Genomic DNA, 13,768 nt, shown 5'->3' on the forward strand with positions numbered 1-13,768 from the left:
CCCAAGTTGTTCTCTGTGAGTGGATTGTCATGCCTTTTGAGTTGTCTAATGCACCCAACACATCTATGAATGTCATGACAGAACTACTAGTCTACAACAGCTGCTAGAGCTTTCAAGGAGATAAAGTTCAAGATGTCTGAGCCACCTGCTCTATCACATCTAAACTTCTCTAAAGTATTCGGAGTTGCTTGTGATGCATTTGGAACAGAGGCAAAGTGTTCATTTAAGAGGGTTGCCCTTTAGCCTACTTTAGTAAGAAATTCAATTATGTGGCATAGGCACTTAGGTATTAGAGATATTATATGCTCCCTAAGAGTTCGTTATATATTCTAATCACCTAGCACTTGAATATCTACACTTCCAGAAGAATCTTGGTGCTAGACATGCTAAATGGGCTGAATTTTTCTATAAGAATAATATTTTGTTCTAATGCGCAGCATGTTTATTGAGAATAAGCCCACTTTAGTTAAGGTGTAGTACTTTTAAGATTTCGAATGTTCATGTAGTGGGCTTTGAGCATCTAAGGATTAGTACCCTTTTTGTCTTGACTTTATATCATTTTCAAAGAGGTGCAAGACAATTATTGTAATGTGGTTAAGGATGGCTATTGTTTAGAGGGACTAGACTCTTGCATTCCTGGCACTTCCATGTGCAACTTTTTGGTTCAAGAGCTGCATGCTAGTGGCCTTGCTGGCCATTTCGATAGGAATAAGAGCATTCCTCTAGTTGAAGATAGGTTACCCTCCTTAAAGAAAGATATTGCAAGGATTACGTCTCAATGTCACACCTACAAATTAGCTAAGGCTAAGAACAATGTCACACCTACTCCACATCCACTTCCACATACACCTTGGAAGGATCTTAGCATCAACTTTATTCTAGGTTTGCCTAAAACTGTCAGCGGTCATGATTTCGCTCTTGTGGTGATTGATAGGTATTCAAAAGCAGTACATTTCATTCCATGTAATAAAACAGCGATACATCACATGTAGCCAAGCTCCTCTTTCTTGAAACAGTTTTGCTCCATGGTTTGCCCACATCAATAGTCTCTAAAAGAGATGTCAAATTTCTTGGTTGTTTCTCGAAGACCTTATTAAAAACGTTCCTCACCCAGCTAAGGGCTGTTTGGTACCATTTCTGTTTTCTGGTTTCTGTTTTTTTCATTCTTACACAGTGAAGAACTAGATTATGACACCTTTGTAGCTGTGCTTGAAATAACAAAAGACCAAAATTTATGGTTTTCTATAATGCGTTAATATCTAGAATTAATTTTTATGGATTAAATCATTCAATTATACATAATTTTAATTAAATTAAAACAAAATGACCATGTGGCTCTAAAACATAATTAAAATAAAAATATACATAAATTTATAAAGTTGTGAAAAAATAACATCATTTGAAAAATATTTTTTGCTATTTTTCAATTGTCATGCACAATAAGACTCTTCTTGTAGCAGTAAAAAGTGAGTTTTGAAATATAAATTACAATAATTCAGTAAAATAATTATGAATCAATTATTGGGTCTAAATGGTCACTTATTTATGATCCATATATATGAGTGCACCCTAATCCTTTTATTTGGAGTGCGTCAGGGGGTTAATGGGTATAGGTTATGATTACCACCTCTATGGGCAATGCATCCAAACATTTGTGTTCAGAAGCGTGCGAACATGGATAGTTGCACAGAAAATCCGGTTGCTGAACCTCATCACTCGTATGCAAAAAAATTTGAACAGCTACCAAGAACATTTAAAAATTAAATCAGTAACTCAAACAATAATCAATTAATTTATTCCAACTCTAATTTCTTGCAGAGACGATCTTCAATCTTATGCAAAAAACATAATAATGTTTCTGTCAAATTAAATTTTTCAAAACAAACATAAAAAGTTATATCTAACCAGCACAAAACAAATGAACTGGGTCTTAAACTATAGTGCACAACAAACCGTGCAAAAACACAGAGTAGCACAAGAAAATTTCAAAGAAAGCTTCGCACCTCAGAACGAAGATATGGGACAGAGACAGTTGTAAAAACAAATCCTGCAATGATGTAATATGATGGAGATCGGCCCTTGCTATGAGCTGGAATGAGCCGTTTCTGATGTCCAAGTCTGATGTCAAATTTAAGAATCTCGGAATTGCGAAGTACTTTTATTGCTGCAGTATCCCCAGTATATTTCTGAGATATGAGGTAGCTGAAACCTATGCGCTCCCCATGCCTAAAAGGTACTAAAAACATCAAGAAAGAAATGGCCAAAAAGCCCAGTCAAGAGCGCAATTGAAATTGAAAGGAATAACAAAGGAACAGGATTAGCAAATAAAAATAAAAATTTAAGGCATGGAGGCATCTTCAATGTTTCTCTCCATTTAAGAGTGTCTCTGGTCCCAAATTCAGTAACTAGAACTAAAAATGCTAGCAACTAACATCAACTCAGTTCCACAATCAGTTTAAATATAAAAATTCAGCAACTAACATGACTGCATCAAAGGAATTGTAAGCAAAGAACAAAAGTAATCTTGATGCATGCAACAGAAACAAGAGGATAACCTCCTCTACTTATGTTATGCATCCTTTCTACATTTTTCACTAGAATTTTCAACCTCCTTACTCTAAATAATTTAACTTCTAAAAGAAAACTATATGCGAACTTCACATATATCCTTTCTATGAGAAGGAAGTGGCATTACCTCTCACGTTTGTCCTAAGAAATTCGTGTCCCAGGTAGCATGTATTTTATTTCCTCTTATTCTGTTTAAAGCGAATAACAGCAAAAAAAAAAAAGCTCGTTTTTGGGAGAACGTGTGGGTGGGGGAGTCTTTGTTGGAGTTGAGATTTCTGCGTTTATTCAAGCTTTCATTGCTTAACAACACTCCCATCAGCTCCTTCATTTCTTCTGAGGCGGGTCCTTCATCTTGATATTTCCATTTCTTTAGGGATCTCAACGAAAGGGAGGTTGAGCCCTTCTTTCTTTATTGGACCACTATGGATGGAAGAGTGTAGGAGGGTGATCCCTTGGGTAAATTCACTTCTAAAATCCTTTCAATCTCGCCTTTTAAAAATTCCCTCCCCCAACCTTTTCCTTGGAACCACATTCTTTGGAGGGCTAAGGTCCTTGGGAAGATTCAAGCTTTTGGTTGGACCGTGATCCTGGAAAGCATTAATATGCACGATTTGCTTCGAAGGAGAAGACCCCATAAAGGTCACACTCCTAACATGTGCTTCATGAGTTATGCAAGCAGCGAAACAAACGACCATTTTTTGCACATTGCAGGGCAGCAGTGGACCTTTGGAATGCCCTTCTTTCTCTTTCTGGGGAACAGTGGTTGGCACCAAGAAAGGTGGGAAACTTGTTATAGGTCAATTTCCGAGTTTTGAAAAGAATAGAAACAGAAGAGCTCTTTGGTTAGAGGCCATCTTCGCCATCCTTTGGACCTTATGGATTGAGAGGAATGCTAGGATTTTTAAAGGTCGTTCAACCTATCCACGGTTACTTGGGGATAGAATGACTTTCCTAGCATCCCCTTGGGTGTGCTCTCTTGGTCTTTTTAGGGGATTACCGCTGTCCAACCTCATGAGAGATTGGAGGGCAGCCCTCTTGTAATTGATACTTGTACTGTTGTTCCTGGTTCCTTTAGCAGCTTATAGTATTTTTGCATCTTTCGTTATCCAAGTAGGACCCCTTGTCCATTTTGTAATTTGTTTATTGCCTAAATAAAAGTCTTTTTATCCAAAAAAACAACTTACTATATGAAATCAAGTCATTCAAAGTTGCACTGAGAGCACCAGAACCAAAAATGAACCAATATACTGAAAACGATCATTATCTCACTTCAAAAAGAAATCATCACAGGCAACTATGGCTTGTTGGTTCCATGTCTCCTCAACTTCATTATTAGCTAGCAAGTTTTACAACCATAAACCATTGAGCTAAGTTGAGCAAAGCAAATCCACATTTTTTTCCTGATAAAGGGAAATAGAATTAGAGACGAGCAGTCCTCCTACAGAGCAGAAATAAATAATACAGTAATGTCAGTAAAGACCTCAAATCTCACCGAACATCTATGAACCACATCCCAGGGAAAAATAAAACCAAAAGCAAAGCACCATTAAGAAGCCAAAAAACAAAGAACCCTACTCCATCCCCCAATGTCAAGCTGATAAGTCCCTAAAATGCACTATTTTAGGCCCCCATTTACCTTTGTTTATCCTCATTTATCTTGTATGTAACCTTTTCGGAGTTATGCAAGGTTTGTTCGTGTTTTAGGAAAAACAAGTTAAAACCGAGTTAAGCATTACGAGAAGCCCAGGGAGTATTTGGGATACTTAAAGCTTAAATCAGATGCTTAGCCAAACCCCTAGAGCCTCAACACACATCAAAGGAGAAAGGACTCTGTTAGACCATGTGGTGCGACCAGCTAACACAAGGGCGACCAGGTCATAAGCTGCAGACTCCAAGGTTCAGACTAAGAAGAAAATGCTGCAAGGTTCGACCGAGTAACCCTCAAGGGCGACCATGTCGAGATACTGTAGATTACTGAGCCCAGAAATACCGAGAGTCTCGACCAAGTGTTCGACCAAAAGACCTTGAGGGGCGACAAAGTCGAGTTCCTAAAGCTGGATTGAAGTTGAGATACTGCAAGTCTCGACCAGCAGCTCGACCATCAAAACCCATTGGCACGACTACGTCGAAGATGCTAAAGTTCAAATTCCTGATTTCCTGCGAGCCTCAACCACGGCGCTACCAGGGGAAAGCATGGGTGCGACTTGGTTGACGGCGACGATCTTCTGCGCGAGATTTGCTGCAAACTTTCTTATTTTGAAATTCAAACCTTGTACGCCCTAATGGGTATAAATACTAGCTTCGAAGATGTTCTTAGGGTTCCTCTTTGGCCTCTTTTGGGTTAGTGAGTAGTGACAGACCTAAAACGTCATTGAGAGCCACCTTAGATTAGATTTACTGCTTTCATTTACATTCCTGTTTTGGTTCTCTATTGTAATCTCGATTGTTAGTGACAGACTCTTGAGTTTGCAATACAAAGCCATCTTTACTGCTTTCATCTTTACTTGCTTTCATTTACGTGCTTTGATTTACATGCTTTCATTTAAATGTTTTTCCTTTACATGCTTTGATTTACTTTCATGCACCTTTACTGCTTTGATTGTGATGAAGTCTTAGATATAGGATAGCACTACTACCAATTCAGTCAGATATACGTAGTAGGCTACGGACACCAAAAAGGTTTCTCGTGATCGTTGAGATAGGGTATACTCCGGTTCCCGATCGTGCTCCGAACAATTGGTGCACCCTTGCTACCCTATGCCCTCGAATAGTTCCTTTCACCCTTTAGCCTAATACGTATAGCTGACTGAACGTAGTTTACGCACACAACATCCTAAGTCTGATTTATAACCTGAGCACTGCTTTGTAGGAGTAGAGATAATATAGATTTTACATGCTCTCAATAGGATTGTTAGAAAACCCCATCAAAATCTCTCCTTTTCACTTTCTTTTACACAAAGCTTAAATAAACTAGATTGCAAGTGGTTCATTATTGCATCAGAGTCCCTAAGGATCGACACCCAACTTTCTCACTTTCTATAGAACTTGGGATTAGTTAGGTTTTATAAATTGTATTTTTGGTAGTTGAGGACCCAAGCCTTGGCGAGCCTACCACAATCCATCACTCTTCCCTTAAAATTCAGCATTTTAAAAATACTACATTTATGACAATTAGCTGCTCATTTTCCACTTAAATCATTTCTTGTACGTATTCTTATGAGTTTGCGTAAGAAATAAAAGAAATACGCTCAGTACAGAAGGAAATCAATACATTATAACAAATGTCATACTGGACAATAAGGAATACAGAGGAAGAGAGAAGTTAGAGAGAAAGAAGAGAAGATAATGGAAGAAGAAGAAAAGCGAACAAGAAGAAAGTAAAGAAGACTGTATGCGCAGGGATAGGGAAGAGAATTGCAGTTCTGATTTCAAATTTACCTGTACACCCAACATTACAACTAAAACATAATGTCAAGACAACACTAAAGCATGTAGATATTCAAATAACCCTAAACCAACGTAATTTCTAAAATATCAAGATTCATGGATTTAAAACAGAATCCTTTATTTTTAAATCTTCAAAGAGAATATGATTGCCAAGAATTATTCGCAAGCAGTCCTCCATCAAACTCCCCTTGTAAGAGAAAACTCAACCTTGAGTTTTAAAATGATGCAACAAGAGCAAGTATAATATATCCATGAGCCATAACTTGCAATTTCATATTTCCATTTTCATCTGACATGCAAATAAGGCCAACTAATTATTCAAATTCTGCTAAGATTTTCAATCCCAACAAAGTCGACAAGTGGAGAATTGTCACATGTAGGAAGATGAATCAAGGCTTGAGGCCTATGCATCATAAACACATCACCAGATCCACAATTTCATCCTCCAAAAAAAGCTCTTATTTTGAATTGAATTCCCATTTCTACATTTAACTCTTCTAGGACTTGAACAACACTTTGTAACATTCCATTGCTCCCACTTCAAGGATGGCGAGTTATCTACTATCCACACATTCAATGGAGCTTTCATTTCCACATTGATGATCAATAACAACAATAATGTCCCACACTGGCAGTTCCCTCTTTTATGTGATCATCTTTACAGTCCATAACAACAATTTTTGTTTCATCTTTGGTAGGTCATGATATTTTGACGCTCACATTGTCTAAATAAGGGCTCTTTCATCTCTTGTGATGAACGAAAATTTTGTTATAACAGTAACGGAAAATTTTTTATATTTAAAAAACTTTTCATTCTAAACCAAAAGGCAAGTTTGAAGTTTACCTTGATATCTCCATCCATAATTTATTTCATCCTACTACTCGGTGCATAGCCCACACGCTTATAAGACACAAATCTATCTTTTGATAGAAAGAAATTTATTAAGAGAAAAAAATGTACGACAAGAATCCTCAAAACAACTATGGAAAAGAATTTTAAAAAAAAAAAAAACAAAGAAGAAACTAATACAATAGGAAAACAAAATTAAGCTACTAAAGCCAACCAATCCCGTTGCATATCTGAAAAAATCATATGAAGCTACAAATCTTGTCCTTCATGTTTCTTGAATCTAATTGAATTCAAAATAAAGATCAAGCAACAAAAAAACAATCTATTCATTCTCTTGGAAAATTTACCATTGAAACAAGGAATATATCCTCAAGAGAAGGCAATGAAGCCAATGTAACATTCTAAAATTCATATCTAGCCAAGTACTAAAAACGATAGCCTCCCATTTCAAATTTCTTCAATTTCTATGCAGCATACCTGAAATGAATTTCTCACTGATACTCCAAAAATTTTCAGAATTAAACCTTACTCTGGATGCTGACACAACTGAATTAACACTGGCACTTGAATTTCATCAAATTCGCATCAAATCCCATAAAAGAAAACCAATATATCACAGTAAATCTCAAACTATCACAGATGAGTCTCAATCTGAATGCAGGCAGACATAATTCATCCACCAAAACACTGAAATTTGCATCGACAGACCAAGATCCTACAGCGGAGGTGAAAATGTAACATAGCAAAGTCAAAATGATGCGAAAAAATTAATATTTCTCATGTCTTGGACATATTTTCTCACAATTAAGGAAGATCAAAAGAAAGCTGGAAATTATTCACATGCTAGCAATGGGCACAAACCACCAGCTACTTCCCGGCAATAGTTTTCAGTGGAAGGGCAGATTGGGGGTTGGTGATTCCAATTGAGATGGTGGTGATGGTGGTGTGATCAATAAAAATCTGTGGAGGTGGAAAACTTAAAAGGTGGTGGCGAGGAAATTTTGGAGTCAGCACATGGGACCAGATGCCTTGTCGAAATGTGATGAAATTTGGGGGAAATGCCTCTCCTGGGCGCCCCCCCCTGGTTCGCAGGGGAGTGTGTGTTGGTGTCACAAGGGCAACATGGTGTTCAAAACACGGGCAGCAACTGTAATTTCAGGGACATTGCAAATAGTGAGGAGTGAAGGTACCTCTAAGTGCTTTGTGTGCTTTGCAGGAGCTCTCTGATCTATGGGAGTAACAGTAATGATGAAAGAGTGACAATGGAAATGAAATTGGAATGAAAGGGGTCTGGTTCATGGAAGGTTACAGCAGTGGATATTGTGGAATTGAATCAACTTGGCTCTGATACCAAACTGATGCTGGACAATAGGTAATTACATGGAGAGAGAGAGAGAGAGAGTAAAAGAATAAGAATGAGGAATAGGAAGGAAGAAGGGAGGGGGGGAAGGAAGAACTGAACAAGGGGAAGAAGACTGCACATAGAGGGAGAGAAGAAAATTGCAGCTCTGGTTTCAAATTTGATGACTGTCCTCATACAGTACACAAACAAAGTACTTGTACACCCACCATTATAACCCAAACAAGTAATTAAAATAACCCAAAAGCATCTCAAATATTCAAAATAACCCTAAACTAACAAAACTCTAAAAATATCCAGATTTACTGATTTAAAATAGAATCCCTAGTATTTAGATCTTCAAAAGGGACGTGATCGCCTAGAATTACATGCAAGAGGTCTTCCATCACAATGACAAAATGCAATTCTATACGTATAATAAATCAGAGGATAATATTTGTCATGAAATAAAGGGAAAACAGAACAAAGAAAACAGTGACAATTATGGAACAAAGAAATCGATAGATACAAAGGGGCATGAGACGAGGAAAAAATCAGAGGAGAGGGGGGGAGGGAGGAGAAATTACCTGTTCCATCATTAGCTATATCAACCCCATCAAAGCTAAGGATAATATCTGATGGTTTCAAAACCTCAGATTCCAGTGCCGTGGGGTCAACACGTCTGATGCGAACACCTTTCTGATCATGTTTCATCCCCATTGCATTCCGCAAATCAGGATTTTCCATCTTCTGCCACTCAACACCAAGAATTGGAAATCCTACCAAAGAAAAAAAAACCTTATATTCTACCAGTAACAAGAATAAAAGAGCTAATACCAGAACCATGATGGATTTTAAAAGAAGAACTAAGGTAGCCTTTGGTTCGCATCTAGAATAAGAATCAGAATTAGAATGTATAAAAATCAAGAATCAGATTTAGAATGTACAAAAATCAAAATAAAATACCGCTCCTCTCTCACGTTTAGTTCAATATAGAGACACAAAACAATATTTTATCGTTACTGCCTAGTATAAGAAAACATAAGAATTGGTAACAATATAATTTGCCAATTAAAAACCTCTAGCCTCCACTCAATATATAAACTTTAATTTAATTTAGCCAATAAAAAATAATAATATAATAATCAATAACCATACTATAATATTATTATATTTGACTGCAATGTTTTAAAAGGTGAAGAAAACATAAGAATTGGTAACAATGTAATTTGCCAATTAAAAACCTCTAGCCTCCACTCAATATATAAACTTTAATTTAATTTAGCCAATAAAAAATAATAACATAATAATCAATAACCATACTATAATATTATTATATTTGACTGCAATGTTTTAAAAGGTGAAGGCATAAAGCGAGGCATTTTAACCTTAAAGGGTGAGGCATAAGCCTTAGGGCAGGGAAGTGTAAGCCTTTCGAGAATTTTATTTTTTGATAAAATTATGTCAATAAATTATATATATTTTTAAAATAACAAAATAAATGAAGATAATAACAAATTTAATATAAAAAAAAATCAAATATAATTTGCAAACTACTTATTGGCCATTCAAAAATTGCTAACTTGAATTCATTACATAAATCATGACAAAAATAGCTATAACATACAAGGTTCAAATTATTTTCAAGATTTAAAATACAGCCCCTCAATTATTTTGGAAAGGTTGAGGTTCAAGAGTTTTAGAAATCAACTCATATTATGATGTTCCTTTTGTATAAACATGGAGTTAAACTATTCTAGCCAAATCTAACTTGAGAATTACTCACCCAAAATGCGTAAGCCTCAACTAAAAAGGCACAAACGCATGCCTTTTGTACACATGTATGAGCATAGGCATGTAATGAATTAGCCTTTCTGGGATTTGGTGTTTTAGATTGAGCCTCAAGGCATTTTAGGCCTGCCTTGCCTTAAGGCGAGCCTCAAGGCAAGCATCGATTGAGCCTTTTGAAACATTGTTTGATTGTATAATAATTAATTCCTATTAATATTAACATCATCATGATGTACCTACGGAAGTTCAATGGTTGGTATTGAAGAAAAAAAAAAAAGGGAATACGTAGTAGGTCAGGATCGTATGATTCTCATCAAGGCTGGCTCAAATCGATTTGAATCTCATGGGTGAATTCAGAATGTCATGAATCATAGAACCGAATTGTCTGAAATGCACAATTCAGTTTTTCGTTGATCCAATTAGATCTGACTGCTTCAAAACCCACCCAAAAGCCTTCTTTTTTTTTTTTTTTTTTTTTCATGATGGCATTCCATTTGTTGTTTATGTGAATTCAGAATAGAAGAAAAAAGTATGTTGACCTTCTCATTTTACACCTCTGTTTTCTGCCAAGACTGCCATTGAGAAGAAAACCTGCCTACCATTCTGCCAATTAGAACAAAGCTGGTCAATGAGGGTGGGTGATCTTCCGGTTGCCTTCCCCAGATTAAAAATTTTTCTTTTAGTTTCTAAAATTTTTATTTTCTTTATGTTCTTGTTTACTCCTTCTTCCTGTTTTAACTGTAAGAGAAAGCCCATACAGTAAAAATGATTTTTTTACTAAGCATCAGAAATTTTAAATTTTTATTATTCATTCATTCCCTTAAAAACCATAAAGGTTCAATTTTATTATTTTTTATTGATCTCTCCCCTTATTTTTTTTTTAAAAAAATACATGCAATTTTTTTTACTGTTAATACATGTCACACTTGCACCATAAACATAAGTTTATTTTTCAAAATTTTTCTTGAATCCTTATCTTTTTAGCATATCTTAAACCCTTAAAATTTGTGCTTTAGTTTTGATCTTGAGATTTTAGTGAATCAATCCATATCTATTGAAATTTCAACATATTTCACTACTTTATTTGTTGTACAAATGTGCATGACATTTAGAATCAATTTTTCAAATTTTGTATCGATTCAATTTGATTCTCGATTCACAGAATTGGGATTCCAATTCATGATTTGAATCTCAATTTGACAACTATTAAGTATATAGATGTCATTAAGAATATGTGTGATGGGATATTGACTAGTATTAGGGCTACAAATGGAAAGTTTCAAGAATTTCCAATGCAATTGGTGCACATAAGAGGTCTGCTTTGGGTTATTATCTTTTTGTTTTAATGATGGTGAATTTACTAGAAACATTCAAATTAAAGTTTCACGTTGTTTGCAGGTCTTGATTGATAAGACTATAGGTGGAATAGAATCCAAGTGGAACTTATGAAAAGATGCTTTAGAATCTAGAAGTTTTAAGAGAAGCAGAAATAAGACAGAGTACAAGAAATTCTTAGTACTAGTAGATTTAGATACCTTTGACCTATAATACATGGGATTAAAGTAGGTTAGGTACCTGTGTTGTGTAATCATAAAAAACAATTACAATTAAGAATAAAGTTCTATAAGATGCTATAAAAGATCAGTTATGCTATAAGGGACAAAATGTTAGGCAACCAAAAAGCAACATATCCGAAAAGTAAAAGTTAATGAAGTAAGACTGCTAAAATCGACAAGTGGAATAACTTTAAAAGATTCTAAGGAATGAATATATTTGTAATAAGTTACACATGGCACTTGTACAAGACAACAAAAAGGAAGCGTTAAGATGGTTTGAGCCCTTATAATATAGGCCAAGCAATGCACTGGTGAGAAAGAGTGAGTGAATTGATGTTTGACAGTAGGTGGGAGAGCAAGAGAGTGAAGATTTGACAACATTAACTTTTAGAGAGTATTGCCCTAGACCATATGGAATGGTGAAAGAGGATTTATGTAGCTAACCCTGCCTAATGGGACTAAGGTCCGTTGTTCTTCTTGTGGCTGTTTATATTAAATTATTAACAATTATGTTTTCTATTTTTACTAATCAAATAATATTTTATTATCCTGTACTTCATCAAATATATAAAATATTAATATATAATTAATAATATAATAATAACATTGTGTATAATTATTGTTACTGCCACCATTAAATTTTATTCTTATATAAAGATTATATTATTATTTGAACATTATTTGTTATATTGCATTATATATTATAAATATTTATAATAGTATATGGTATATTATACAATATGCATGATATAGGTATAACTACGTGAATGTTTGCATGTATGTTTATATCTATGCATGTATATATGTATAAACATGTAATGCACATGTATTACGTGTATAAATATGGACATATAGATGTATATATTTGTATATGTATGGTAAGGGACAAATTTGGGCATTTAAAATTTTCCATGATCTCAGCCAGAAATAGATTTGGATTCCAAGTTACAAGGCCTGAATCAAAGACTGGACTCGAAGGAAAATATGGAAATAGAATGGGTTTCCTTTACAATTCCAACTTGATACCCAGTTACAAAGCACCACCTAATTATGGTAAAAAAATAAAATAAAATAAAATAAAAAGCAAACCCAAAATAATCAAAACTTAGTGAGCATACCAGTATAAGCTCCATTCTTCTCATAATCTTGGATAAAGTGCATGATGACCGGCGTTGGAATGACATAACCAATATTCTCAACATCTTCATGCTTAAGGGACTGAAATGCAATACCCACACAATTGCCCTTATCATTAAATGCAGGCCCTCCAGAATTTCCCGAGTTTATAGCAGCATCTATCTGAAAAAGGAACACAGGCAAGAGATATCATGAAACTAGGCCAATGGGCAAACAAAGGAATCACAAAAATAGTAAAAATGGATTAAACAACCTGCACACCCAGAAGCTCGGTAGACCCATGAACATATGATAGGATTTCTATCCGTGACACAACACCACTTGTCACAGAAATCGTGTCTCCCCCAATTGGATACCCTACAACAGTCACTGCATCTTGGAGAGCAGGTAACTCACCAAATTGCACCGGTGAAACCCCTTCCCAGAACTCATCATCATCAACAGTTAGCAAAGCTGCAAAACATGTAAACACCAATTTTAACTTTCAACAGAATACTCCATAATCTATAACCACATTACGAAACCTAATTACCATCTAGACATCATCCAAATTAAGATGCTAGTGTTCATCAATAGCAATAGCACACCTGGCATTTTGCAGCAGACATTTAACTGATATAGGCCCCTAGTTTGGTGATCTTTTTTAACTTTCTCCCGCTAATTAAGTGCATTGGGAGCTTCAGGTCTCAAAACTTTATTGCTTTAGATGTAGTTCAGGTCATATTGTATAGGCTATTATTCAAGTTGTAAATAATAGAGAGATAAGACCGGTATTGTTGTTCTCAACATTTTATAAATAGTTATAAATGATAGCACAGCAGGGTAAGACCTATCTTCATTCAGAGAGCAAGTAGCAGAGCCTGGCATCTTGTGCCAATGCAATCGTGACCCTGTTTATATGGCCCAGGTTTGTGTGATCTTTTGAAACTTTCTCCGGCTAATCATTGCGCAACTGAGGAAGCTAATCTTTTTTTTGGCTTAGGGTTCAACGTTTATTGCTTTAGATAAGATTTAAATTGGATAGTGCATTATAATTGTCTGTAATTTATATAGAGAGACAAGAACGTGTCATTTGTTATT

General features: G+C 35.4%; 1 protein-coding gene across 1 annotated transcript in view; it reads right to left on the reverse strand.

Moving 5' to 3' along the window:
- Nucleotides 1-13,768, reverse strand: part of LOC131145570 (protease Do-like 9) — a 45,491-nt gene that overhangs the window by 8,643 nt on the left and 23,080 nt on the right. Inside the window, exons 2-5 of the mRNA XM_058094730.1 lie at nucleotides 12,942-13,141; nucleotides 12,670-12,850; nucleotides 8,792-8,983; nucleotides 2,004-2,236 (exon numbers count right to left, since the gene is read on the reverse strand). Of these exons, the coding sequence (XP_057950713.1) occupies nucleotides 2,004-2,236; nucleotides 8,792-8,983; nucleotides 12,670-12,850; nucleotides 12,942-13,141 (806 nt within the window). The remainder of the gene's footprint in view (nucleotides 1-2,003; nucleotides 2,237-8,791; nucleotides 8,984-12,669; nucleotides 12,851-12,941; nucleotides 13,142-13,768) is intronic.

The sequence above is a fragment of the Malania oleifera genome, chromosome 13 (assembly GCF_029873635.1).
Source record: "Malania oleifera isolate guangnan ecotype guangnan chromosome 13, ASM2987363v1, whole genome shotgun sequence".
Taxonomy (NCBI): domain Eukaryota; kingdom Viridiplantae; phylum Streptophyta; class Magnoliopsida; order Santalales; family Ximeniaceae; genus Malania; species Malania oleifera.